The following is a 27,027-nucleotide window of genomic DNA, read 5'->3' as shown; positions in this document are numbered from 1 at the left end:
GGCTCAAGGCAAATGAATGAAATTGGCACTTAATTTTCTGCTACCATCCACAGAACGAATTGTGAAGGCAGAGGAGAAGTTGGACTAGCTCTGCTGGAAGAAAGAGTGTGGCAAGTCCTGATTTAAAGGCACATCTGTTTACACCCAGAATTAGCAACTTCTGAAACAACTTTGGATGTCTCTGATCTTGCCAAGAAGCAGGCCTTAAGAGATGAAGCCTTAAATGGCCTCTGGTTGATCCCATCAGCCTTTAGGGATAATCCAGCTAAGTGCCTGTGAGACAAATGGCAATAAAGGACAAATCCCAACTCTTTAAGTGTATTTTCAGTCCCAACTAGAAAAAGCTACCTGTAGAACTGCCATCAGAGAATGTCCTTGATTCATTTGAGGGTTGTCAGTTATTAAACAGTTAATCATAAAAATTGTAACTAATTCATAAAATTTGCACTACTCATGGGATAAAATTATTGTGTGTGTCTGTGTGTGTTTTAACATACTTTGTTTTTAGAAGATTCATGCCTAAATAATAGTGGACACTTCAAGAGGCATTCCCTTCCCCCCTTCTGTTTAGAAAATGCACGCCTGGATCTCTGAAAGCACCATCAGGCACCATAAAAGACATTCTCTTTCCTCCTGCAGGAAAGAGGAGGTGCAGTTGCTCTTCCTAGAAGATGCATGGCAGGCTCAGAAAGGAAACATTGCTTGATATACAGTCATACCTTGGAAGTCGAACAGAATCTGTTCCGGAAGTCCGTTGGACTTCCAAAACGTCTGCAACTAATCCAGAATGCAGCTGCCAGAGTGGTGACTGGGAGTGGCTGCTGAGACCATATTACACCGGTTCCAAAAGACGTACATTGGCTACCAGTACGTTTCTGAGCACAATTCAAAGTGTTGGTGCTGACCTTTAAAGCCCTAAACAGCCTTGGCCCAATATACCTGAAGGAGCGTCCTCACCCCCATCGTTCAGCCCGGATGCTGAGGTCCAGCGCCGAGGGCCTTCTGGCAGTCCCCTCACTGTGAGAAGTGAGGTTACAGGGAACAAGGCAGAGGGCCTTCTCGGTAGTGGCGCCCGCCCTGTGGAACGCCCTCCCATCAGATGTCAAGGCAATAAGCAACTATCTGACTTTTAGAAGATATCTGAAGGCAGCCCTGTTTAGGGACGTTTTTAATGTTTGAAGTTTTATTCTGTTTTTAATGTTCTGTTGAAAGCCGCCCAGAGTGGCTGGGGAAACCCAGCCAGATGGGCAGGGTAGAAAGAATTAATAATGAAATGATAATAATAATGATAACAACAACAACAACATTCAGAAACCAAAGTGCCGCTTTTGATTGGCTGCAGGAAGCCGCGAAAGCCCCATCAGATGTTTGGCTTCCAAAAATAGTTCGCAAACCGGAAAAGTCAGGGTTTGCGGCATTCAGGAGCCAAAACATTTGAGAACTAAGCTGTTCAAAAACCAAGGTATGACTGTACTTGGACTCCCAGCCACTCTATAAACGGATGCATTATTGCGATCGAAATCTCAATTAAAATGTTCAATCCCACCACCACCGCTACAACCCTAAACCTTAAATATCACTTTAACATACAGCAGGCAGAGAAAGGATTTCAGTAACACATGCCCCCCAACATTTCTCAGACTAACATAGTGACATTTCTCCCTACTCCTTGCACCCCCATCTTTGGGTGTACCTCCCATAGAGCATTTTCTATCACAAGAAGGACGAGTGTCACCAACAGGACACAGAGCACAAACATGCTCCGCCGTCCTGAGAAAAGCCCTTAATCCTGATTTTATTGTATGTCATTCTTTGGTAGATTTACAAAAAGAAAAGAAAAAACACACCTTTTTTTTTTTGAAAAGGGGCAATATTAGATGCAGACACACAAAGCATTTTTTCAAATAAAAAAAATAAAAAATCAAGACTCCTTGTGCTCCGCTCCACTCCCCCTTTCTTCCTGCCCAGGGTGGTCCTGCCCTCTGCCTGCCCCTCAGAATCAGTGTGCCGCATGGAGCACATGAGCACAGGCGCCATCAACCCAAAAGTCGGCCCCCGCGCCATGCCGGTAAGAGCAGCGGGGGGGGGGGAGATGGCAGGGGTCACCATGAGCCAGTTAGACAAGCCCCATGGGCTGCTACCGGCCCATGGGCCTTATGTTGCCGACCCCTGACCTAGTCCAACCCCCTGTAATGTCCAATACAGGGATCGAACCTGCAGCCTTGGCATAATTGGCACCACTCTCTAACCCAGGGGTAGGCAACCTAGGGCCTGTGGGCCGGATCTGGCCCAATCGCCTTCTCAATCTGGCCCGTGGATGGTCTGGGAATCAGCATGAGTAGAATGTGTCCTTTTATTTAAAATGCATCTCTGGGTTATTTCTGGGGCATAGGAATTTGTTCATTTTTTTCTTCAAAATATAGTCCGGCCCCCCACAAGGTCTGAAGGACAGTGGATGGGCCCATGGCTTAAAAAGGTTGCTGACCCCTGCTCACACCACCTGAGCTATCCAGGCTGACCAAGCACTTGGATGCACGGTACCAGCACTGTACAGTGGTACTTCGTGTCACATACATTTCAGGTTACATACGCTTCAGGTTACAGACTCCGCTAACCCAGAAATATTACCTCGGGTTAAGAACTTTGCTTCAGGATGAGAACAGAAATTGTGCTCCAGCGGCACAGTGGCAGCAGGAGGCCCCATTAGCTAAAGTGGCCCTTCAGGTTAAGAACAGACCCCCGGAACGAATTAACCCAAGGTACCACTGTATTTGGGTTTTGCTTCATTTTTGTTTTTAAAAGCCCAATATGCAAGGTGAAAGGCCCCTTGGCCTTGTCTCCAGTGCCCGCCTTGGGCCTGCCATCGCTTAGCTGCCTGCTTGCCTCATCAGGCGCAGTGGTCAGCAGCCTCCCCGATCCTTCCCAGGCCCTCCCGATCTCAGAGCTGAAGGGTTTGTTGGCAGCCAGCTAATCCCTTAGGACAGACAGCTCCTTCCCTTGCTCTTACCTATTGCTGCAGAAAGTCCATCTGGAGTTTATTACACTTCAAACAACCTGGCAATTCAGGCACCATCGCCTGGGATAAATCCAGGCTGCTGAACTGAGCTTATTTCACATCAGGCAAACCTGCCACAAATCTGGCTTCTGGGAGCAACGAGGGAAGTAGGCACACTTCATTTTGCTGACAGAGATATGAGTGGTAAATATAGAGGGCTGCATCTCTTCTCTTGAGTTTTGACACACACATGGACAGTGTCTTTCCCGAAGCGACAAGCAAAGCTTCCTTCAGTTCGATTGGGAAATGGCATGCCAATTACGAGTATTTTTAGAGTTTTTCTCGGAGTTCTTGGACTCCGAATGTTGGTTGCACTGCATCAAATCACTTTCAGACCGTACCTTTTGCTTCGTCCAAGACCTGGATGCTAATCACATCACAAAGAAAACCCCTGCAATAGGGTTTTAAAATTTTTTATTTTAAGGCTTCTGTGATTAGTGAGCAAGCCCTGTGATGCTCTGAGCCTTGGTGAAAAATAGGGAGGTTGATAGCTCGATGGCATAAACTTTGCATGTAGAAAGCCCCACGCCAACCCCCTGTATCTCCAAGCTGGAAAACCCTTCTCTTTGAAATCCTGGAGAGTCCTTGCCAATCAACATAGTTAGCCTTACTTACAAAGTGTCCCGGGAAAATAGGACATCCTGTTGTTTTCACAGAAGAACAGTGGCCATTTTGGATACTACAATCTCGCAAGGTCTTGCCCCCCCAAAAGCGCTTTGGGGTGCTGTGCGAGATCTTGCCCCAGAAAAGTGCTTTTTCAGGGTGAGATCCTGGCACGGGTCATGTGACTTGCCCAGGAGTGCGTCCCAGAAAACATGAGTCCCAGTTTTTCAAATGAAAAAGTTGGATGGTATGAGTTATCTAGGTAAAGGGTAAAGGGACCCCTGACTATTAGGTCTGGTCGTGGCCAACTCTGGGGTTGCGGCGCTCATCTCGCTTTATTGGCCGAGGGAGCCAGCATACAGCTTCCGGGTCATGTGGCCAGCATGACTAAGCCGCTTCTGGCAAACCAGAGCAGCACACGGAAACGCCGTTTACCTTCCTGCCGGAGCGGTACCTATTTATCTACTTGCACTTTGACGTGCTTTCAAACTGCTAGGTGGGCAGGAGCAGGGACCGAGCAACGGGAGCTCACTCCGTCACGGGGATTCGAACCGCCGACCTTCTGATCGGCAAGTCCTAGGCTCAGTGGTTTAGCCCACAGCGCCACCCGCGTCCGTATGAGTTATCTAGATGGGCCAATAATCTGAAGCAGCTTCCTATTTTCCCAATCTGTGGAGGTCATGAGCATGTCTAATCAAATGCTTGAAAGCTTCCTCACTCAAGCATCCAACAACAGATGGAAAGGCTTTTATGATAAGTTCTGCTTGCTACCCCCAGCCTAGCCTAAATTTTCTCAACCTGTGTATATTACAAGGAGACAAAACAGACACCCCCAAACCCCACTCCCAGATGTCTTGGTGTTCATTACAACTGCTGGAAGAGTTTTAATGACAGCACTAGTATCCTGCCCCCTTAAACCCCATGCCATTTTGAACTGTTGGGATGTTGTGTATTAGAACCGGATTATGAATAGGTAATCTGAATTGCATTTATCCACCTTCATTCATACCTATCATCAGAGACCTGGTTCTCACGGTGACTTTAAACAGGTGTCTGGACTGTTCCACTTCAAACTGCAGGGGAGCGGGCTTGTCCACCCTTCCACTCATCCTTTGCTTTTTAAAGTCCGAGAAGCTTTTCATTTGCTCTGACACTTTCCCCAGGAAAACCCACTGTTTAGCACTGAATTGTAACAAACATCACCTGGGTTTTCTATGGGTTGACGTCTGTTCTGATTCAGAAGGAAACAGTGGGTTTTCCGGGGGAAAGTGGGGTCTCCTGGGGAAAGTGGAGCGGCAAATGAAAAATCTCTTAGACCTGTGCTTAGAAGGCACGGTACAAGTGGAAGTCTGGGCAAGCCCTGTGTGAGTGTGCGAAAGGAGGAAGGTTCACACAATTAAATATACTTCCAGACATAACTCCCTGCACCCAGAAAACCAGGGAGAAGACTGGATTAGAACCCCTTTCTATGCATGCCAGCTTTCTATGTGCAGGGACCAGCTATTTTCTATTTTTTTTTTAATGAAGGAACCCTCTAGCATGTGAGCTTCCACTTGCTGCCTGAATTGATATAACCCAGAAATAAAGTGACTACCTCAGTTAGAACTCTGCCCAAATCCCATCCTTCCCTGTCTTACAAAAATCAGTAGGAATTTACCTAATGCCTTCACATCAAGATAGGCATTAGACAACCTGCAACTTGGACCAGAAGGAGCAGAGGATTGGCACCCCACTCACAACCTGGTGCCTGTTGCCCATCCACGTCTCCCTCCCATCTTCTGAGCACAGAGCCGTTTCAGCTTTAGACATTATATGCCCCTGCTGCAGCCATGCGGTTGGCGGTGCTCTTAGGGGTTCTCAGAGGCTATTTCTCCCCAGTTGCCGCAGTGTCTCAGTCTGAGAAAGGACCTTATGGATACAGAGCCCTTCTTCAAAGTGAGGTGTTGTAGGGTAAGAGGCTATAGAGCCATCACTGTTGCTGCTGTGGCTGTTCCTGCAGTGGCATTAAAAATCTCAAGCACAAAGGAGGCGCTGAGTGGCATTTCCTGGGCTGCCTCAAGTGGTTGCAAGTCTTTTGCCAGGCCAAATTCAACTTTGGAGCCCCAGAAGGGATGACAAGTTGATTTCATTAAGGTATTTTCCAATTGGCACCATTACCATGCCCGCCAACATTTCACAACTGAAAATAGAGAGATGTTCATATAGAACCTGCCCTCTCCTTCCAGGTTTCACTTTGTGAGCTCCATGCCCTCAGCGTTGGGGTCAACATTAGGCATTGTTGGGCACCTAAAGGTAAAGGGACCCCTGACCGTTAGGTCCAATCATGGACAACTCTGGGGTTGTGGTGCTTATCTTGCTTTATTGACCAAGGGAGCTGGTGTACAGCTTCAGAGTCATGTGGCCAGCATGATTAAGCTGCTTCTGGTGAACCAGAGCAGTGCACAGAAACGCCGTTTACCTTCCCGCCAGAGGAGTACCTATTTATCTACTTGCACTTTGACATGCTTTCAAACTGCTAGGTTGGCAGGAGCAGGGACCGAGCAACGGGAGCTAACCCCGTCACGGGGATTTGAACCTCCAACCTTCCAATCAGCAAGCCCTAGGCTCAGTGTTTTAGACCACAGCACCTACAAAGCCCCTAACCCTCGCAGGGGGCTCACCAGCCACTCCCTGGAGCTTATTGCTCCACCTTGCTGTCGCTGCCTGTTCACCTGCCCTCTCTAAACAATATAACAATAAGGGCAAGGAGATAAGGCAGCAGCCGGGTGGCTGTGCAGACCAGACACAGAGGAAGAGGAAGGTGCCTTCACAAAAGACCTCTCTTCCCCTGGTTCAAAGTGCAATCCTAATCATGGCAACTCAAAGGCTATACCAGTGGCGTAGCATGGGGGTTGCAGGGGGGGCGGCTGCACCGGGCGCAACATCTGGGGATTAGGGTTAGGGGGCACAAATCCACGGGTTAGGGGGCGCAAATCCACTGGTTAGGGGGCGCAAATTACTTGCCTTGCCCCGGGTGCTGACAACCCACGCTACGCCACTGGGCTATACTGAAATCAGGGTGGCTTACTCCCACACAGGTGGGGTCAGCCTTGCAGCCTTAAATGCCAAGAGGGCAAGGATTCTTTTAGCTGAAGGTATATTAGGACTATAAGGGACGTGGGTGGCGCTGTGGGTTAAACCACAGAGCCTAGCACTTGCCGACCAGAAGGTCAGTGGTTCGAATCCCCGCGATGGGGCGAGCTCCCGCTGCTCAGTCCCAGCTCCTGCCAACCTAGCAGTTCGAAAGCACCTCAAAGTGCAAGTAGATAAATAGGTACCACTCTGGTGGGAAGGTAAACGGCGTTTCCATGCGCTGCTCTGGTTTGCCAGAAGCAGCTTAGTCATGCTGGCCACATGACCTGGAAGCTGTACGCTGGCTCCTTCGGCCAGTAAAGTGAGATGAGCACCGCAACCCCAGAGTTGTCCGCGACTGGACCTAATGGTCAGGGGTCCCTTTACCTTTATACTAGCACTAAGCATAATGATCCTAGGAGATATTGTTATTGATAGATCCAAAACAGCAGCTGCAATGTCTGAAATGGCCACCTAGTGCACTGCCTGTGGCCTCGGTGTTCGTGTTCCCACTTGGAACCGTAATTTCTGGAGACCCTAAGAAGGCAGCTGAATCTTGATGAATGATAACACTTTGCAACTTGCACGTGTGTGTGTGTGTGTGTGTGTGTGTGTGTGTGTGTAGGCATTGCAAAAGAAAAGGCATATGTGCGAAGAGTGGTGGTGGTGTTGAGAATATTGATTGTCCCAGCAGCCAACTCTTGTATTGGGCTAAAGGTCCTGAGCAGTCACCGGTCTTGATTTAGGACTGTTGTGTCATATGTCAATGCTGTCCAACAGAAGCTGGCCTTATGAGTTAATCAGGCTCCTAACGGATTCGAAGAAAAATGGTTAACTTGGCGGAATAGTTCTGGAAGACGTAGGAGGGCAGAGGCTAATTTGTCTAATATTATGTCACCATGCTGAGTAATTACTTTGTTTTGGAAGGAAGTAATCCAAAATTGGATTGATATGACGCTACACAGAGATTTACAAGAATGAACTTCAAGGTCTCAACTTTATGTTTTGGGGGTGGGGGAGGTTGGGGGTGAAGTATTACCCAACACTTTTTGGGGGGTGTTATTGGGCTGTTGTTTTTATTTTGATTATATATATTGTGATGTTTTTATGTTGATCTTGTTCTGAGAACCGTCCTGAGACCTCTGTGTATAGGGTGGTATATAAATTTAATTAATGAATTAATGAATTAATGAATTAATGAATTAATGAATTAACGAATTAATGAATTAACGAATTAATGAATTAATTATGAATGGATCCAGGTTCCAGTGATTGGACATTGTATGTCTAGATCATGTTTCCAAGGAAGAAATGCATCACACAGTATAGCCAGCTCTGAAGGCAGATGCTAGCACTGGATGCTATTGAACTGGGTCACAATTCAGGAAAGGAGAGCTATGCAGTGAAACGATGGGGAAAGGAAGGAGTTGGGAGAGAAGAGGGAATATGAAAGGCCATAATGTGCTTGGAGTCATACCACTTGATGCAATCGTTGCAAAGTGTTTGATTCAATACATTTTTCAAAGCCATCCTCTCCAAACTGTGTGTCCTTTTCCTTTCAACATCTTCCCTGCAGAGGAAGCACGTGAGTGCAGGGACTGTAGTTCACCAGGGAAGCACATATTTTCCATTCACCAAGTCCCAGATCAGCTGGTTAAAACAGGAAGCCTGTGGGTCTAGATGTTGCTGTTTCTGAACCCTCGCCTGCCCCAGCCAGCATGACCCGTCATCAGGCATGATGTAAGTTGCAGTCCTACAACACCTGGAGGTCCGCAGACTCTCCATCTTGGGTTAAAAGGGTCAGGTAGCAGGCAATGAGGGGAATTTCTGACTGAGATCTCAGAAACTGGAGAAGATACTACTAGGCTGAATGGACAAATAATCTGATCTAGTACAAGGCAGTTTCCAAGCAGGAAGAAGAAGGGGGGAAAGCTTTAAGAAGTTTATCATGCATGGAAATCACATATGTATGTATTGGACTCATCTGTGATTACACCATTTTTATGGCTTCTCCTACAAGGAAGAAAGTGATTTTTAGGTAACAAAATGCAAAGGATGAATGATGGATCTAACCTTTAGATACCTATAGAGGAGATAATATTCTCAAGTAGGGATGGAGGAGAAATTTGATTCACTGTGCATATAGATTTGAATCTATCAAATTTGCAGTTCCCAAAGCAATCTGTGAACTGAAACACAGCTCTCATTTGAATTTTGCACTTATCAGAATTTTGCACTGTGTTCCTCCAGCCAAATAATGCTTACAAAGATGCATGTTTTGGGGGAAAGTGTGTGTGAAAATGAATAGATCATACAAAAATGCTGGCAATGAGGGGAAATTGTTGCCAAATTACTTTAGTCAAAACTGCATATTAAAATGCGTCAATTAGCAGAAATTCACACTAAAATGCTGATGAAGTTTCACAAGGATTAAAACCAAAAGGTAAACTGCTGCAAATCTAGAGAACTGAAGTTTGGAAAAATTGAGAAACCAAGAGGACCAAAAGATCCGGTGCAATTGGCAAAATACAGTCCCAAAGGCCACCAAGCGGCCAGCTCTTCGGCTATGAACACCTTGCAAAACTCCATCTCAAGTTATGTTCTCAAACAAAATGATCAGAACTGACTGCGAACCATACTTTTTTCTTTCATTCTTGCTGTGTGGATATTGGATGTGGTTACAAAAGTGATGAAGGGGAAAGGCACTCCGTACAACCTCAGAGACACCCTCTACAATGTGACTTCCAAGCTTGTGCCCTGGTTCTGTAAATGGGTCAGAGCTCTACAAACCTGACCTGTGGTCAGCCCAAATTGAAACCCAAATTAAACTCTAAGTCCTTCCTGTTGCAATGGACAGTCGGCAAGCAAACCATTCGTGGGATCAAACGCTATTTCATATTCAGCTGAATGATTTCCAGGGGGCAGGCATTAGGGGTCAGCATGTATGGGAACCTTCTAAGGCCCACATCTTGATAGGAGCCCCACTGCCCATTCATAGAGCCTTCTGGCTCTTATTCCCCTTTGCTGTCACCATCCTCTCACCTGCCCATTGGAGAGAACAAGGAGAGATGCAAGAAGAAGGAATAGTAACATCCTAGTCCAGTCCCCAGTGGAGGCTAATCTGTTAGGGCGAAGGGAGTGCTGCCCCATAAGTGGCAGTCGGCGTCTAGCCAGCCCTCCTTGCCTGATTTCTTACATCCAGTTCAGGGGGTGCTGCTTCCTTCTCTTTAGTCTCAGCGCTGCTCTTATGGAACTCAGCAGGAAGAACCAGGGTGGGGGCAAAACAAGAGCGAGTCTTTTCTGCCCGTCACTGGCTCTCTGGCTCCACCTACTGTTGGGCTCCCTGCCTCCCGCCTTATCAGTTCCAATGGGCACCAGCCACCACTGGCACTGACGTGAATTGGGCCCAGAGGGAGAGGAAAGAACGTAATGCTGACAAGGTTGGCCCACATTAAAAACATTTCCATTGTACCTTTTATCAATGCTCTAAAAGCACTTTATTTTATTTATTTATTTTTTAAAAACCCAAACAAACAAGCAAGTATTGATTGAGAGTTCTCCCAAACCTGAAACTGGCCCTGCTGGCAATTTTTATTTATCCACTAAATTTGTGGGAGGGATTCCACAGCATACCAGAAATGTACAATTAAAGTACTTTCTTACCCTACGGCAGCAAAGCGTCTTCTTTTCCCTTTTAAGTAGGCATGCTGCAGTTTGGAAAAGTGTGGGGTGGGATTAATGGGAAGATGTATAACCCTCCCTCCGAATAAAACCCTAAAATCCATCCAAAATCAGGATGAATGCTCGTTGTGCTATAACTTCCCCGCAAACAAATCAGAGCAAATGTTCCATCAAGACCAGGCGTAGTCTAACCTCCATGTAAGCTTTGTGCAAGCGAAGCAGAATAAATGCCCCATAAACAGGTCGCAAGGAGGAGCCTTTTGTATCCCGCCTTTCCGCCAAATCAGGGGCACTAGGGCCCTCCAGATGTTTCTGAGCTATATAGCATCATCCCTGGAGGGATCTAGCATCGTCCCCATTGTTTGGCCATGCTGGCTGAGGCGGATAGAAGCAAGAGTCCAGTCACATCTGGAGGGCTACGGGTACCCTACCCTGCATCAAATGCCACTTTTGTCTGGGTAGCTACGCTGCCCCATCTCCTGCCTGAAGTGGGTCTCCAGAAGGTGCTTTTTTCAGACATAACCGCAGCTGTTCCTTACAATTTGGGCTCAAGCTGTTAACTATAACAAAGGCCCAGTGAGATACCGTTATGTTACACAACAGGGTACATAATGCCCGAGGGTGCATTGGGCAGCGCAGAAAACAATTTCTAAGAATGTGGCATGACCTTATTACTCTGTTTCATTCCATAAGAGGATCATCACCAAAGGCACATGCACGTCATAAATTGCAGCTGTTACGGCAATTTTGCCCTAACTCTGAAAATCCCACTCTGAAAATTATTATGGCCCAACTTGTCCTACTTCCAAAGCCTCTACTAGGTATTGTTTACTCACTTAATCAATTAGTATTATGCATTCTTACAATGCCTGCCTGCTGACAAAGCAGTTGCATTCTTGCGATTACTTTAGCACTTTTGAGCTCCAGAATATCCCGTAAGCTCACAATGTCCCATGGCATCAAATTCAACCCAGAGAGAAACGCACCAGCCTCAGCTTGTGGGGGCGGGGGGGGGGGCAAACACACAGCAGCAGCCTACCTTTTTGCAACCATTTAAAGACTACATAACCCATGCTGCAGCATGACTGAGAGCAAAATAGGCACCCACGGAATCTTTACACAACCTTGAAATTGCCACCACCACCTATGGTGCATTGTGTCCACTAGCATAAAGACATGCACAGAAACAACCGGGACCTTTAAAGTGAGACACACCAATATAATGTCAGAGAACTTGAGCTGGGCTTGGAAAACAGGGATGAAAAACAGAGCTAGGCATGGAATTCTCCCGCAGGCTCACCTATACACTAACTCTCTGCTCCTTCTGAAAATTCACGTACGTTTTCTCTCTCTAGCTCTGCACCTAGTCTGTGTTCAACTAGTTTACAGCAGCCTGACCAGGCCCTTGCAGTTCATTTCCTTCCTCTCCTCCCCACGACTCCAGATATACTCCACACACTCCCGTTTGCATTTGCCAACCACACTTACTTCACGGAGCTCCTTGGCCACCTCCTTGAGTTCTTGCAGGATGCCTTCAAGCTGCCCGATCACCATTTTCATGCGCCCCCTGATGCGCTCCCTCTCGCTGGTGTTACTGCTGTCGGTAGCGTTGTCAGTGGGCTGCCTATCCTGCAAGCCCCGGGAGTTCATCCTTCACAGGGTGCCGGGAAGCTGGGGCAGAGCTGCGTGGTGCATCCTGCTTTTGCCCAGCCAGACTGTGCCTCCACGGAGCCCCTCTTGGCTGGGGAGATCTCCACATCTTAACGCCCACCCACCCTGCCCCAGAAAGCCCCAGCCACACGCTCACCTCCTGCCACCTTTGCGATCTCCCCACCCTAGCAGGATCGGGGCAGTAAAGCTAGGGCAGTTGTGGGGAGATCAAACAAAGAATGAATCGGACAAGCCCCCATCTGTCCCAGTTGAGTATAGAAGATCTGGTATGACCATCTGACTGCAAGGCTGGTCGTATGGGATTGCCATGAACAGCCAACCCAAGGGGGTTAAGGCTTTATTATTTGCACTCCACTCTGCAAGCTCTGAAGTGCCTGGGTCTAGATAAAGTGCAGAAAGAAGCCAATAAACCACGCCAGTCTGTGCCACGTTTGCTGTCCCAGCAAGGAAAGCATCACTTCCAGTTAGTTCACCACTGTCCCTTTGGAGAATCCTCTGGAGATCCTGGAGGCAGGACCTTACTGCTTGGCCTCAGCGGTTTCCCCACACTTCTTCCGCAGAGGGGTCCCCCATGGGACGGGAGATCTTTGGCACCGCTGCCATCTCTATTGCTGGTGGGCTTAGGGGGCTATGCAGGACTTCCAGCCTCAGCCAAGCTTGGGAGGTCTCTTTGCTACGAATCTCAGGAAGCTCCTTAAAATGACAAACGTGGTTTTAAGCATAGAAAGTGGGCACCCGTGAGATGCTGGAAGCACAAAGAATTCCACACCACTTCCTGCATGGAGGGATAAAAGAGAGAGACAGAGAGAGGGGGGGGGGAATCAGAATAGTCAGGATGCTTATCTGGAAAATGCCAGGAATCTTCTAAATCACTTAATAACCAGCTTGGACCAGGTCTTTCCTGTGCTAACTTCCAGAATCCCTGGGAGCCCCGAAGACCATCACCCTCTTTTCATCATGGAGAAGCACCAGGTAGCGATCTAATTAGCAGAGATCCCTTGAGAAGGATCACCCAGGCTCTGGGACCACTCCTTTGTCTTGCCCCACAAACTCCACCACCTTCCAAGCAGGTCAAGCTTTGTCCTGACAGATCAGTCATTTGGGCAAGGAGCACCCCAAGACCACAAAACACTGGGATCACATTCCTCCCCCCCCCACACACCAAGAGAAGACTTCAAACATAAATAGTTCGTGTATGTGTGTGTGCACGCACACTGATTTTCACACATTCCTTGCACATCCCTTTCTGCTGGCCATCAGATATAAACTTTAGCATTCCTCCAACCCCCCAAAATATTTCTTCCCCTAAAGGCTATCTCCTTCTAGGCCCTCAGACAGCAGTGCCTGCATGGGCTCGACTGGGTCATAAAAATAATATTTTCAAAAATCCTCTGCGAAAGGAAAAGGACAGCTGCTTTTTGACCCACTATGATGACTTAAAAAGCCAACTTACTAGCAAGGCGGCTGCTTCCGTAGCCTGTCGAACCCTCTTGCTCCAAGCGGACCCCTCCTCTCTCTTCCTTCCATGGCTTTGGATGTCACAAGCAGATTCCTGGGTCCTCTTTCCTTTCCCCAAAGCTGGCTGAGCCTGGACATGAGTGGTGAGGTATATCCAGTTTTTTAAAAAAAGAAAATCAAATCCAGGGTATCGACACACATGCACATACACTTCCACGTCTCTCAGATTAACCCTTCAGTTGCACATGGATGAATCGTGATTATTGCCCTTCTGGTTTCCTTCAAGTATGGAGGAGAGAGAGAGAGAGAGAGAAGGAGGGGGGGAGGAAGAATAGGAAACTGTACCCACTCCCCGCATGAATAGAGAGAAAAAGCCCCCGCTCCCTCCCTGTGGCCAGCTAGCCAACCAGCTGGGGAGATTAATCAGTTCAGTTCAGAAGCTCTGTCTGTGCAGGCTTTCCATCTGCATAGCAGAAGGGAATGTCTCCACCAGTCCAAGGGCCCTGGTCTCCAGTCCACAGGTGACATGGCTCCTCCAGTTGAAGATGTCTTGGGGAAGAGGTGGAGGAGGAGGAAGAAGAAGAAGAGGAAGAGGAAGTCAGTGTCCTTTTCCCTACCCCATCCCCTGTTTTTAGGGCATAGGATGTTGCTAGGTCAGCTTCTTGCCAGCAGCCGGCTGGCCGGCCACCCTTGGAGCTATTCAGCAGGGCAGTGCAATCCAGGAGACCACTTCTGTGCTGCCTTTGGACCCATAAGTAGCTGAGCTCAGATGCTGCTCACATCCTGGCGAAGGAGTCCTTTCCTGAAGCTAGGAAGACGGTGGCAGAAAGGGATGGGGAGGGGGAGGAGAAGAGAAGCACACTCTTCTTCCTTAAAGCTTCAGAGCTCTCCAGTTCTGCCTTGACTGACAGCAGTGGGATGCTAGTGTCCGACTTATGATGCCCAGTGCTTCATCTGAAGGGAGAGCCATGCAAGTGGGCAGAAAGAGAGAGAGAGGCTTCTTCTTTCCTCTTGCAAGTCAGATCTCCCGGAGAGTGCTTGAGCGTCTTGTGCTGGCTGCTCGGCAAGGATGTGCGTGCGTAGCTGCCTGGTCCATGTCCATGTCCCTAGTAATCTGTGGAGAACTGTCCTGGTCTCCCCAGCATCCTCACAGCCTGCCAGCTTGACGGCTATTGCTCAGCTTAAAGATGCTTGGCTTGTGCTGTGTCAGAAAATGGGGTGGAGCCTTGGCAGAACAGGGGGATTTAAAGGGCCAGAGCATTGGAAAAATCCAGGCTGCAAGCAGAACGTTTCCATCTGTTTGGCTTTTAACTATTTCTAGGGCCATCTTCAAAAGTGATCAACTGTGTGTGGGGGGGTGAGTGGGGGGGGTTGCGGGTGTCTCCAGACTGTCACTATTTTCCAGGAGGGATGGAAACACACGTCAAAAGAGCAGACTTGCACAATTAAAGTGGATTAAAACGCTCTCTTTCCCCAGTGAAAGAAATCCACTTAAATATATATATATATCCTTTTTTGTAGCTTGGAGAGTGATGGGGAACTTCATTGAAAAGTGTGAGATGGGTTGTTTTTGTTTTTGTTTTGATTATGTGTTTTGTTATTTTATATTCTGATTTTATTCTGTGAACCGACCTGGGGACCTGCAGGTATAGGGAGGTATATAAATTCAATAAAGAAAAAATAAAAATGAACAATCAGAAGATATCAAAACACCCCATATGAAAATCAGAACAAATTCAGGATGAATTCTCAATTGTCATATAAATGTTCTCCAAACAGATCAAAACAAGTGCTCAATAATGAATGGACATAGTCTAACCACCATGCAAGCTCTGTGCAAGCAAATGGGGGGGGATGCTGAATATATAGCTCAGTTGCTTCGAGCACGGTCCTGATAAGACCAAGGTTGCAGGTTCGATCCCTTCATGGGACAGCTGCATATTCCTGTGTTGCAGGGGGTTGGACTAGATCAGGGGTTCACAATGTGTGGCCCATGGGCTGGATGCAGCCCACAAAGACCATTTTACCGGCCCACGAGTCGCCCCTGAACCAAGCTGCCCACTGAGTGAGTCCCCTGTGCACTGTGCTAAACCAGCATGGCGTGGCACAGGGACTCGCCAAGCGGAGCCAGAAATCACATCTGTGCACTCGCAGATACCAGAAATCACATCTGTAAATATCCAGATGCCAGAAATTGCTTCTGCACAGGTGCGGTTTCCAGTGTCTGGGCATGCGCAGGCGCAATTTCTGCCATGGCAATGCGCCAGTCCGGCCCACGGACAACCTCTGTGGGAGTGATCTGGCCCATGGCCGGAAACCTTGCCAACCCCTGGACTAGGTGATCCGCAGGGTCCCTTTCAATGCTACAATTCTATGATTCTGTAGGAGCCCTGTGTGTTTTTAAACTCTGCACAGTGAATGTCAAAGTTGCACATTGTTGGCAATGGGCCATCAGACTAAGATAGGATCTCTAGACAGCCCTCCCCACTTTGGGACTTCCTGCCACTTCCCATTGGGGCACTCCCACCAGCCTTTATGCTCTGGAATCTCCACCCAATCCTCACACACTCCCAGCCGAGTGCAAAAGGGCTTGGATTGTGCCCATTGTCCAGGTTCAAAGCTGAAGACCGAGGGGACAGAAGGAGCTACAGATGGACCCAGGGACTGACTAGTGGTAAAAGAATAATAATATTCAGCTAAGAAGGATTTTAGCATGCCCATAGATCCAGTGTTATTTTTATTGAATTATATGGAAGGAACTGCCTTCTTACATATTGGTGTCACCTAGAATCTACTGTGCAAAAAATGGTGCTTAACAACAATACCATCCATTATGGAGAGGATTGATAAAGTGGGGGAGTTTGCTGTAATGGTCAAACTAGCATACTACATCAAACTAAAAACAGAAAAACAAAGGCAGGGTATTTTTATGGTTAATTGGATTAAGTTTAAGGGATATAGCAAAGAACATTGCTTAATACGAAACACACATTTTTTAAATTTACAGCATTTGATTAGATCAATGCAGGGTACTTACAAGGTATGGAAATAAATCGGGTTAGTTAATACACTGTACTGACATATATGGATATGTTCTTTTAGTAAACAATGTGTTTTTCTGAAAAAAGATTGGCGTATTAATCAGGACTGTTATCTGACCATGAATTTCTCATTAAAAGATTCTTCTCTTTTTTTTCCATTCTGGAATGGCTATTTCTTTTCTTCTTTGTGTGTCCTAAACGTTACTCGTTTGTTACCTATAACATGCTATATAATAATAATGACTAATCTACTATATATTTTGGGAAACGGTTTGCCTTTTTGTCCAGTTGTTCTCTGTGTATTCAGTGCCTCTTGAGAAACTGTTGCCAGACTTGGCCTGAGGGTTCCTGAGGTTTTTGTCAATGCTGGGACATTGGCCACCGTTTTGAGTCAAAACTGTCATGTGACTTTTGTGTAACTTCCCCTGGTTTTTGGCAGGTCTGTTCCAATTTGCATCAGCTGGGATGCCTCTGAAGATATCGTCAATCAGCTAGGCACAAAGGTTTCCGAGATGGAGGAGACAGTATTTGCCTCCTTTTGGATGCTTGACGGAAAGCAAATGAAATCAACTCCTTTATGATTTTGTTGTGCCGTCACCTCTCAACACACAGTGTAGAAGACTACCAATTTGTTCTCAGACAAATGGAGAAAAAAATTATTTCCCCCAAGTCCATACAACAAGGAAAAAGTAAACACACCCCATGTTATTTTTATCTAATGGAATACTCCTCCTTCCTATTGTTTTGAAACATGGGGCAAGGTGGAGAAACATTATAAAAATCTGTCATAAGGAGGAAACAAGCAGGAAGGAAATGACTCCAGACTGGACAGAAGTAAGGGGCAGGTTCAAGAGGTGGTAGGGCTCACATGAAATGATACCACATGCAGCCTTCCTTTTACAGTGGTACCTCGGGTTAAGTACTTAATTCGTTCCGAAGGTCCGTTCTTAACCTGAAACTGTTCTTCACCTGAAGCACCACTTTAGCTAATGGGGCCTCCTGCTGCTGCCACACCGCCGGAGCACGATTTCTGTTCTCATCCTGAAGCAAAGTTCTTAACCTGAAGCACTATTTCTGGGTTAGCGGAGTCTGTAACCTGAAGCGTATGTAACCTGAGGTACCACTGTATTCACTCCTGAAATCATGAAAGCTTGGACCAGACAGACGCCTGCAAGAAGTACCTGCAAGAAGTCATAAGACAGTTTCAAAAAGGAAAGTGAGATTTTCCAATGAATATGTTTTTGGGAAGGAGACTCACTTTGGAATATTTTTCTCATTCAATCATGGTAAAATATATTTGGTATAGACCCTACGTTCTGTCCAGATCCCCCCATGGCTGGTACTCAGAAGGCCAGCTCAGCCTCCTCTGACTCTGAGCTTGAAGCCAAGTCCGTGATAAGCCCCTAGCTCCTTGCTCCCTGCTCCTCGCCCTCTCTTCCTTTTATATAATTCCAGGCATGGAAGATGGGATTAAGCACTTATTTGTATGCTATCCAGGCTTCAGCTTCAGACACAACTAATGTGCCCTTTTCTGACCAACACTTAATGATACTACCACCTGTGATCTGTACCGGCTCAGAAACAAGCCAACCACTTCAGGGTAGAAATGCTGGGATTTTTAATTCCACTCATGAGCTTTGCTGATTGAGTTGATCTGTTATGTTCTTCTCCACTCATCCTACCCCTTCATCATTCACAAAGCATCTACCTGGAGCATTTGAACATCAAAGGGATCCCATTTGGAGTATTTAGCCTTTAATATCCTCTAGGCATAATGTTACATTCACACAATCCGAGACTCCCTCAAAAATGCGCACAGACATCCATGCCAGCAGTAGAGATGTAATAAGAAGGCATTGTTTTTGCATTCTACCCTGTATTTGTCCCATGCAACACTGTTACCATTCTGCTGAAAGATGTTTTCTGCCCAAAAAAACGTTCAACTTGTGGCCCACTGTGGCAAAATTACATAACTTGTGCAATTAGCATGATTGCATAATTACATAATGTAACCTATACAATTTACATAACGTAGGTTCCATAAATCACATTATTCCACCCCATACATCTCAATGTAAAGGAAACACAATGCAAATGAGGTGTGTGTGTGTGGGTGTGGGTGTAATCAATTGCCTATCATTTGTGGACTGAAAGCAGTAACAACAGAAAATACCAATCATATTCACTGGATTGATTTCCATTCCAGACATGGGACAAATAAGGAAACACCGGCTATTCCCATTCCCATTCCTCTTTTCATCGGACTGCCAGTGTGGTGTAGTGGTTAAGAACGATAGACTCATAATCTGGGGAACCGGGTTCGCGTCTCCGCTCCTCCACCAGTCCTTGGGCCAGTCACACTTCTCTGAAGTCTCTCAGCCCCACTCACCTCACAGAGTGTTTGTAGTGGGGGAGGAAGGGAAAGGAGAATGTTAGCCGCTTTGAGACTCCCTAGGGTAGTGATAAAGCGGGATATCAAATCCAAACTCTTCTTCTTCTTCTCCAACATACCTAGCCAGCAGGGGTGAGGCTGTGAGGAGCACTCAGCATCATTTTATAAGCCACTTCATGACAAAATGATCCTCCGAGAAGTTGGCAAAGTGTTGAAAATTCAAACATTTAAATATAAAGACCCATAACTAAAACGCAAAATAAAACAGTCCTGTTAAAACAACACAGCAATTCAAACTGTGGATTTAGGTGGCGAGATCAAGAAAAGGCCTTTGTAAACAAGTGCATCCTCAAAAGCTCATGGAATGCCAATACTGATAGGCCTCTTGTACAGTCAAACCTCGGTTCCCAAACACCTCCATTTTGGAATGTTTCGGCTCCCAAACACCAAAAACCCAGTAGTAAGTGTTCCAATTTTCTAATGTTTTTCGGAAGCTGAACATCCGACGCGGCTTCCGCTTGGGTGCAGGAAGCTTGGTTGTCAAGCATTTTAGAAGCCGAACGGGCTTCCAGAATGGATTACAGTGGTACCTCGGGTTACAGACACTTCAGGTTACAGACGCTTCAGGTTACAGACTCCACTAACCCCGAAATAGTACCTCAGGTTAATAACTTTGCTTCAGGATGAGAAAAGAAATCGTGCTGTGGCGGTGTGGCAGCAGTGGGAGGCCTCATTAGCTAAAGTGGTACCTCAGGTTAAGAACAGTTTCAGGTTAAGAACGGACCTCCAGAACGAATTTAGTTCTTAACCTGAGGTACCACTGTATGTTCGACAACTGAGGTTTGACTGTATTTAAGCAGAGAATGAGTGTCATGCTGTTAAAAAGCCTGCCCTCCACACTGTCAGGTTCAGGCCCAGAGGTGTGGCCTTGATGCCCCTTTTTAGGTCCTTTGCCCCTTCATGAAAGGAACACATGAAAGAGACTTGAGTCTAGCACACATCTCCATAAACATGTGCGCATGAACGCTAAGGCACTACTCAGTGCACAAGGTAAAGCATCTTTGCCAAACACATTTCACCTGTGAGGCTTCACTTTATTATAAGATAATTATGGTCTGCCTGCATATCTTTAAATTAAGGAATGAACATCTTCTTGGAAGAGAGAGAGAGAGAGAGAGAGAGAGAGAGAGAGAGAGAGAGAGAGAGCAGGATAGACTAGCATAGAACAGGTAAATAAAGCAGATAGAACATTGCAGCTTACAGCTGTGAGTGCTAAGAGGGTGCTGTGTGACCCCCCCCCCCCGATTTACACCTGTGTAAGAGGGTATCATGACAGCCAGGTACGGATCCAAAGAGTTGTGTGAAAACCAGGCAGGCAATCTGATCTTAGTGCTCATTCCCTTTCCAACTCCTAACAGAGAAGCTGCTGAGATGCTTCGTGTTGAAGGGTAGGGTTGATTATTCCGTAGTGTAGGCTGCAGCTTCAGAACTGGTGACTAGGAACCACTGATGGATTAATCACCCTGAATTGTTATGAGAGGTGCATTTTATGGCTTTTCATCAAATACTCTCTGCTCTCTCTCTCTCTCCCTCCCCATCTTCCCTCTCTGTTTATTTATGATTTTTCTTAGAATATGATTCATTGGATATTTTGCTCTCTCAGGAACAAAGAGTTTCCAATGATATGTTATTTTTGCTCCTTTCTGTTTAGTGCTTCCAGTCTTTACTATTACGCACACCCGGCATACAGGGTGCGCTGGGTGTGCCCAGACACACCCCAATGGTTTCTTTTTAAAAACAACAACAACAACAACAACAACAGCAGCAGCAGCAGCAGCAGCAGCAACAACAACAACAACAACACAGGCATTGTGGCAAGGAGGAGAGAGTAGAGGGGCAGCCCAGCTCCCTCAGTTGCCACAACCCCACAGGGAAGCAATGGTGGGGGAGCAACAAAGGGAAGCAAAGAGAGATACATGTTGTGTTTGCTTCATGTTACGTACTTTCAGGTTGCATCCGCAGCGACCCAGAAGTACCAGAAAGGGTTACTTCTGGGTTTCGCCGCTTGCGCATACACACAAGCACTAAATCACACTTCACGCATGCACACAAATCGCGCCGCACACCCGCGCAGATACAGTGCTTCAGGTTGCGGGCTTTTCATGTTGTGAATGGGCCTCTGGAACTGATCCCGTTCGCAACCAGAGGTACCACTGTAAATGCAGGATGAAGTTCAGATCAATTCCAGATCCATTCCAGCCTTTTTATTCTGCCTGCATCTGTCTCTGTCTCATGGCTCCATCCTTGCCACCTTTTGCGGGCAGAGATCTCTGAGAGTAAGAGGGTGAGTGTTATGTGCTAAGCTTGTATCCTAGAACAACAGGCTAGTAGGATCCTAGAATGTAACAACTGGTTGGCCTGCAGTAGCAGCCCAATCAGGCTCCAGGAGGGAAGCAGAATCAACCAATCAGATGGGACATTATTGTGTAAATAATGTATATAAAAGCCTGAGGTTTGGGGGGGGGGGGATTCATTCACTGTTTTACAAGCTGCAATAAAGAGCATGAAATCACTGCAGGACTCTGAGTACATATCAGTGAGGTTTTTTGTTTTTTTAAGTAACATTTAGTTGTGTAGGTTTTTTATAGTTAAGTTTTCGTTTCTTTAGTTTGTTTGAGGAATAAAAAACAATGTCCTTTATGACTGAGAAGTCAATAAATGTTTACATAAAAAAAGAAAATCCTGTGTGTACATCCTAATGCAATGTGCTGCGCATGCCTCCCTCTCTCTGCCACTTCTAAATTGTCAAATGATCTTTATTTCTCTCTCACACCCTCCCCAATCTCTGTCCTTTTAGCTGCTTTTCAGTTGTCCAAGCTCTGATGAATTTCACTTTCACAACCACAGAGAGGGCCTCAGCTACCAGGAGACCATGTCCTAAGCTAAGGATGGAGAACTGCCAGCACCTATTTTTCTAGGGAAAAAAGCACTGACTAATACAGTCTGAATGCTTTCCTCCATTTTTTCATGTTCTCTCAACCTGGGGCTAGAGCAAGAAGGGGGTCGCTCATATTCCATTCCAGAGTGGCAGCCATGCTTGCCTATTGCAGCAAAACCAAGCGAATCTTGCAGCACCTCAAAAGATGGGGAACTTTTTATAGCAGGAACCATTAATAGATTTTTTTTAAGTTTAATTGGTTTTTTAATGGTTGCACCCCCCCCATGTTTTTAGCTGTTCTTACTTTAAATATAAGGGACGCGGGTCGTGCTGTGGTCTAAACCACAGAGCCTAGGGCTTGCCGATCAGAAGATCAGAGGTTTGAATCCCCGCAACAGGGTGAGCTCCCGTTGCTTGGTCTCTGCTCCTGCCAACCTAGCAGTTTGAAAGCACCTCAAAGTGCAAGTAGATAAATAGGTACCGCTCCGGCGGGAAGGTAAACGGCATTTCCGTGCGCTGCTCTGGTTTCGCCAGAAGCGGCTTAGTCATGCTGGTCACATGACCCGGAAAAACTGTCTGCCGACAAACGTCGGCTCCCTCGACCTGTAAATTAAGATGAGCACAGCAACCCCAGAATTGTTAGCGACTGGACTTAACTGTCAGGGGTCCTTTACCTTTTTTGTTTTTACCCAGTTGCGTAGAAAGTTGAGGTGATTTAAACCGGTTTAACCATTGTACGTTATAAATTAGCATTGTGAATTTTTCTCAGTGTTATCGTGTGTGTTTTTTGAGGGTTGTTCCCCCCCACAATCAAAAATTAAAAATGAATTTAATAAATTAAATCTTCCCTAACTAACTAGGGATGGAGAACCTGCTGCCCTCCAGATATCATTGAACTTCATCTCCCATCATCCATGTCTATTGGCCATGCTGACTGGTGCTGATGAGAGTTACAGTGCAATATCCTTCCTCCATAATTTCTCCCACTGATTCATATGGATATTGTGACCAAGGTCTTGGGCCCAACATATCATTGCACTCTTCACCTCCTCCTGTTTAACCTCCCAAGTGAGGAGGAGGTTGTACATCTGGGAGATGTGTTTTCTTTTAGTCTGAATTAATTCTTTTTCTAATCTTGTATTTATTTTTCATATCCTTTTCGTTTGTCAGTACTCAATCTCTCGTTTATTTGAAAATATTGTAGCCAACCTGTCACGTACACTGTAATTTCGTCAAATTTCTTCAGGTTTAATTTATTGTTTTCTTATTCTATTAGCACTCTATACGTTGCCCATTCACCTTTTGCATTTTTCCCTTTTACAGCCGTGGCTTCTATCGGAGAGGTCCACCGGGGTTTTTTAGGTTCCAACAGTTTCTTATATTTTGCCCACATTTTCCAAAGAGATTTTCTAATTATGGGCTTTAAGTCAGCTCAACAAAAGAATAGTTGGCCCGCAGCTGTTGAGAGCACTCTGTTCTTGTCATGTAAATGTAAGAAATGGTTCTCAAACGTTGTACAGTGGTACCTTGGGTTAAGTACCTAATTCGTTCCGGAGGTCCGTTCTTAACGTGAAACTGTTCTTAACCTGAGGTACCACTTTAGCTAATGGGGCCTCCTGCTGCTGCCACGCCGCCGGAGCATGATTTCTGTTCTCATTCTGAAGCAAAGTTCTTAACCTGAGGTACTATTTTTGGGTTAGCGGAGTCTGTAACCTGAAGCGTATGTAACCTGAAGCATCTGTAACCCATGGTACCACTGTAGAAGTAAATGCGAGCAGCTGTCAAAAGCTGCTAGATCTCTGTGTGGCTGCTCCATGTGGTGAGTCTCTGAATTGCAGGTGGCAACCTTCTTCAGTAGCTGTAGTGTGTCTGCCCAGTGGAATAGTGTGTGTGTGTGGGGGGGGGGCAGGCAGGGCGGTGCCTCCCCCACATTTTGGGGGGGCAAGTTTGCAAAATTTAACAAACAAGAATAGAAAACCACAGAGGGTGGGGGGCTTTTCATTTTTCTTCCTTTTGCAAGCAGGATGGAGGAATGCTGACTGATTTGGAATGATTCAAAGGGTGCAAGCCAGCCCCCCGCCACTTTGTAAGGGCAGCTACTGTATTTTTCGCCCTATAGGATGCACTTTTCTCCCCTCCAAAAATCAAGGGGAAATGTGTGTGCGTCCTATGGGGCAAATGCAGGCTTTCGCCAAAGCCTGGAGAGCGAGAGTGGTCGGTGCGCACCGACCCCTCTCGCTCTCCAGGCTTCAGGAAGCTATCCACAAGCCTTGGGAGCTCCGCGGGAGTTCCCGTCCCAAGGCGCAGCACCGCCATCCCGCTGTTCCCTGACCTGGTTTGGAGGCTGGGGGGGGGGGATAAATCCCCCCCTTTATTCCCCCCCCAAAAAAACTAGGTGCATCCTATGGGCCGGTGCGCCCTATGTAGCGAAAAATATGGTATGCTTTGCTGCTGGTGAGCTCTAGTGAACTGAAGGACAGCTAAAATGCTAGCGAAAGGCATGCTATACAGGCTGGTTTTTCTGAGCCCAGCTCAGAAAAAAACCGTTAGTTTTAAGTATTATTGCAACAACTCTTAGAGTCAGTTTACTAGCACCTCTTGTTTCAGAACCCAAGTCAGGAAGGGCTTTTAGTTAAATGGATACAGCAGTCAAAGAGCCTTTGTCATTCTTACTGCCGGAAGATGTGAGAAGATGGGGCGTTTCAAGCATCCACAATGTGTCTCTCTTTTCATCAGTGACATATTGGAGGTTATGTCGCCTTGCAGATCACTAGCAAGTATTTCTGTACTTGCATTTGTAGCAATTGGTGCCAACTTTGTTCTTCCCAGTCAATTGTATATTGTTTTAGCACTGTCTTGACCCAGATGTTTAAATATCTTTTTGAACTTTTTTTTTTTGTTCCACTAGTCATGGAAGCCGTTAAACTCAACTAATGATGATATATAGGCAGGGATTGTGTTAGTACTCGAGCAGCCTTTGATATTCTAATGATTTGTGATGGAGAGAATATGGGCTTGCTTTTGCTGTTCTATCTGCTCTAATTGGGCTAGATGGACCATTGTTCTGGCATGAAATAAAGTAGCTACGTATGCCTCTCATGGACTCAGTACTTTTGGTCTTCAGGAACAGGAAAGGAATGAGAATGTAGCAAACATTACTGGTCTTCAAGGTCTCTATGTAGATCCACAACTGGATTCCAACCTAGGGAAACGGGGGTTGCATCAGTGTATCAGGGTCTGGCAGCTCGTGCAGCTGGAAATAGATGAGACTTCCTTATCAGAGGAGGACTCCTCCAATGAACCATGACTGGGGAAGATGGCGTATCCAGAGGGTATTTCTGAGAGCATCCTTTAAGACCATGCATGTTGAAGACTAGTGAGCTGAATATGGCCCCCCTGGGCTCTCTATCTGGCTTGTAGGGTTCTCCCCAGTTCATGCTTCTTCTTCTCAAACCACATCCCTCACTAGTCCTCCTCTATGGCATCTGGAGTTGGGAGTTTATGGGAGTTTGGAAAATATAAAGGGCCACAGCTTCACTATAGCATCACAAATGCACTCAAGAGCCCATGCGGTACACTGACTAGTGTGGTGTTACACTAGTGTGGTATTACACTGAAGCTTCAATTCAGCTTCAAATCTCTGCTCAGCTGCAAAACAAACTGGATGACCTCAGAGTGATTATATAGGATAAAGTGAAGGAGGGGAAAATATGATTCCTCCCCAGCTTTTCTTGAAGAATGGGGTCAAAATAAACAATAGCCACCACACACTACATGGTGTCTTGTACTATATTTTGTGGCTCTAAGGGATGGTGGTGGTTTGTCTTAAAAACTGGGGGTGTTGAAAACCTTCTCTCTCCCTCTCCAAATATTTCAGCATTGCTGAAAAGTGACATTGAATGCTAATAATAGAAGCCCTGCTGGATCAGATGGAAGTCCGTCTGGTCTAGCATACCATTTCCCACAGCCTGATGCCTCCAGAGAGGCCACAAGCAGGGCTTGCAGTTAATAGTCTTCTCTCATTGTTGCCCTTTTCCTGCAGCTGCTGTTAAGAGGCATACCATGAATCCTTGTAGCCTTCCTGAGTGGTAGCCAGAGCTACATTTTATAGATACGGTGACCACTCAGATCTTCTTTGAGTAATGAGAGGGCATCCCAAATGGAATTTGCTAAGCAGTCAGGAACTTTGACTTTTCCATCCCTCCTGAGCTGCCCTGGACTAGAATCAATGGCTCCAGTGCTCTATAATAATGAGCTTCTTAAAAGCATTATGAAATCAATAAATGCACTTCAGATTGTGGTGATGGCGCACCAGCCTCAGAGGAATGAAAGAACTGCCAGGATTTTCATTTCCCTGCAGACATGTTCAGTGTTATCTTCATTCTTGTTATTCTCCTCAAGCTGAGACTTCCTACTCTCCTGGATCCTATGGCGTTGGGGTTCTAACCTATGATGTCATCTGCTGAAGCAGGAAGCTGGGAAAAGAGATCATGGTGCTCCATGGCCCATTGTTGTATCTTGCTGGGTAAAGCCCCAGAAGGTGTGGTTCAGCCCCAGTTTCCCCCTAGCTTCGCCTTTGTGGTACCACTGGTTCTTCATCATTCTGGCTGTTCATAAATACTCCAAGAACCAGGCTGCATACCCTGGTATCTTAGAAGCCAGCCAGGTAACAGTGTACCCATCAGAAATGAATACATGACAATTAGGTTATTAGCCTGAGTGGCTACAAAACTGCCATGCTCAGAGGCGATATGCCACAGAATGCCTGTTGCTAGGGAGCAAGTTTTTGTTCTGCTTGTGTTTTTTCCAGAAGCTTCTGGCTAGCCATAGGATGCTGGACCTACTCATCTGAAATTTGACAGGCTTAATCCACTCTGGTGGAGCTCCTGTGCTTGTCAGTTTCATCCACTTTGGCCAAAAGGTGAAAATGGTATAGGCATTTTTAGACCTGCATTATAGTGAAGGGGAAAACACATTTGTTGCGCAGTGGTTCAGAGCACGAAGCAGAGAGAGCACAGAGTGATGGTTTCTTAATTTTATTTTGCAGGATTCAAGACTGGGCACCATAGTTTTAAGT

General features: G+C 46.3%; 1 protein-coding gene across 1 annotated transcript in view; it reads right to left on the bottom strand.

Moving 5' to 3' along the window:
• Nucleotides 1-14,757, bottom strand: part of INSYN1 (inhibitory synaptic factor 1) — a 113,844-nt gene extending 99,087 nt beyond the window's left edge. Inside the window, exons 1-2 of the mRNA XM_083476019.1 lie at nt 13,575-14,757; nt 11,939-12,896 (exon numbers count right to left, since the gene is read on the bottom strand). Of these exons, the coding sequence (XP_083332145.1) occupies nt 11,939-12,100 (162 nt within the window). The 5' untranslated portion in view covers nt 12,101-12,896; nt 13,575-14,757. The remainder of the gene's footprint in view (nt 1-11,938; nt 12,897-13,574) is intronic.
• Nucleotides 14,758-27,027: the final 12,270 nt, after the last annotated feature.

This window comes from Podarcis liolepis, assembly GCF_965112155.1.
Source record: "Podarcis liolepis genome assembly, chromosome: 14".
Classification (NCBI taxonomy): domain Eukaryota; kingdom Metazoa; phylum Chordata; class Lepidosauria; order Squamata; family Lacertidae; genus Podarcis; species Podarcis liolepis.
Note: the sequence above shows the minus strand (reverse complement) of the source record. Positions and strands in the feature narration are given on the sequence as shown.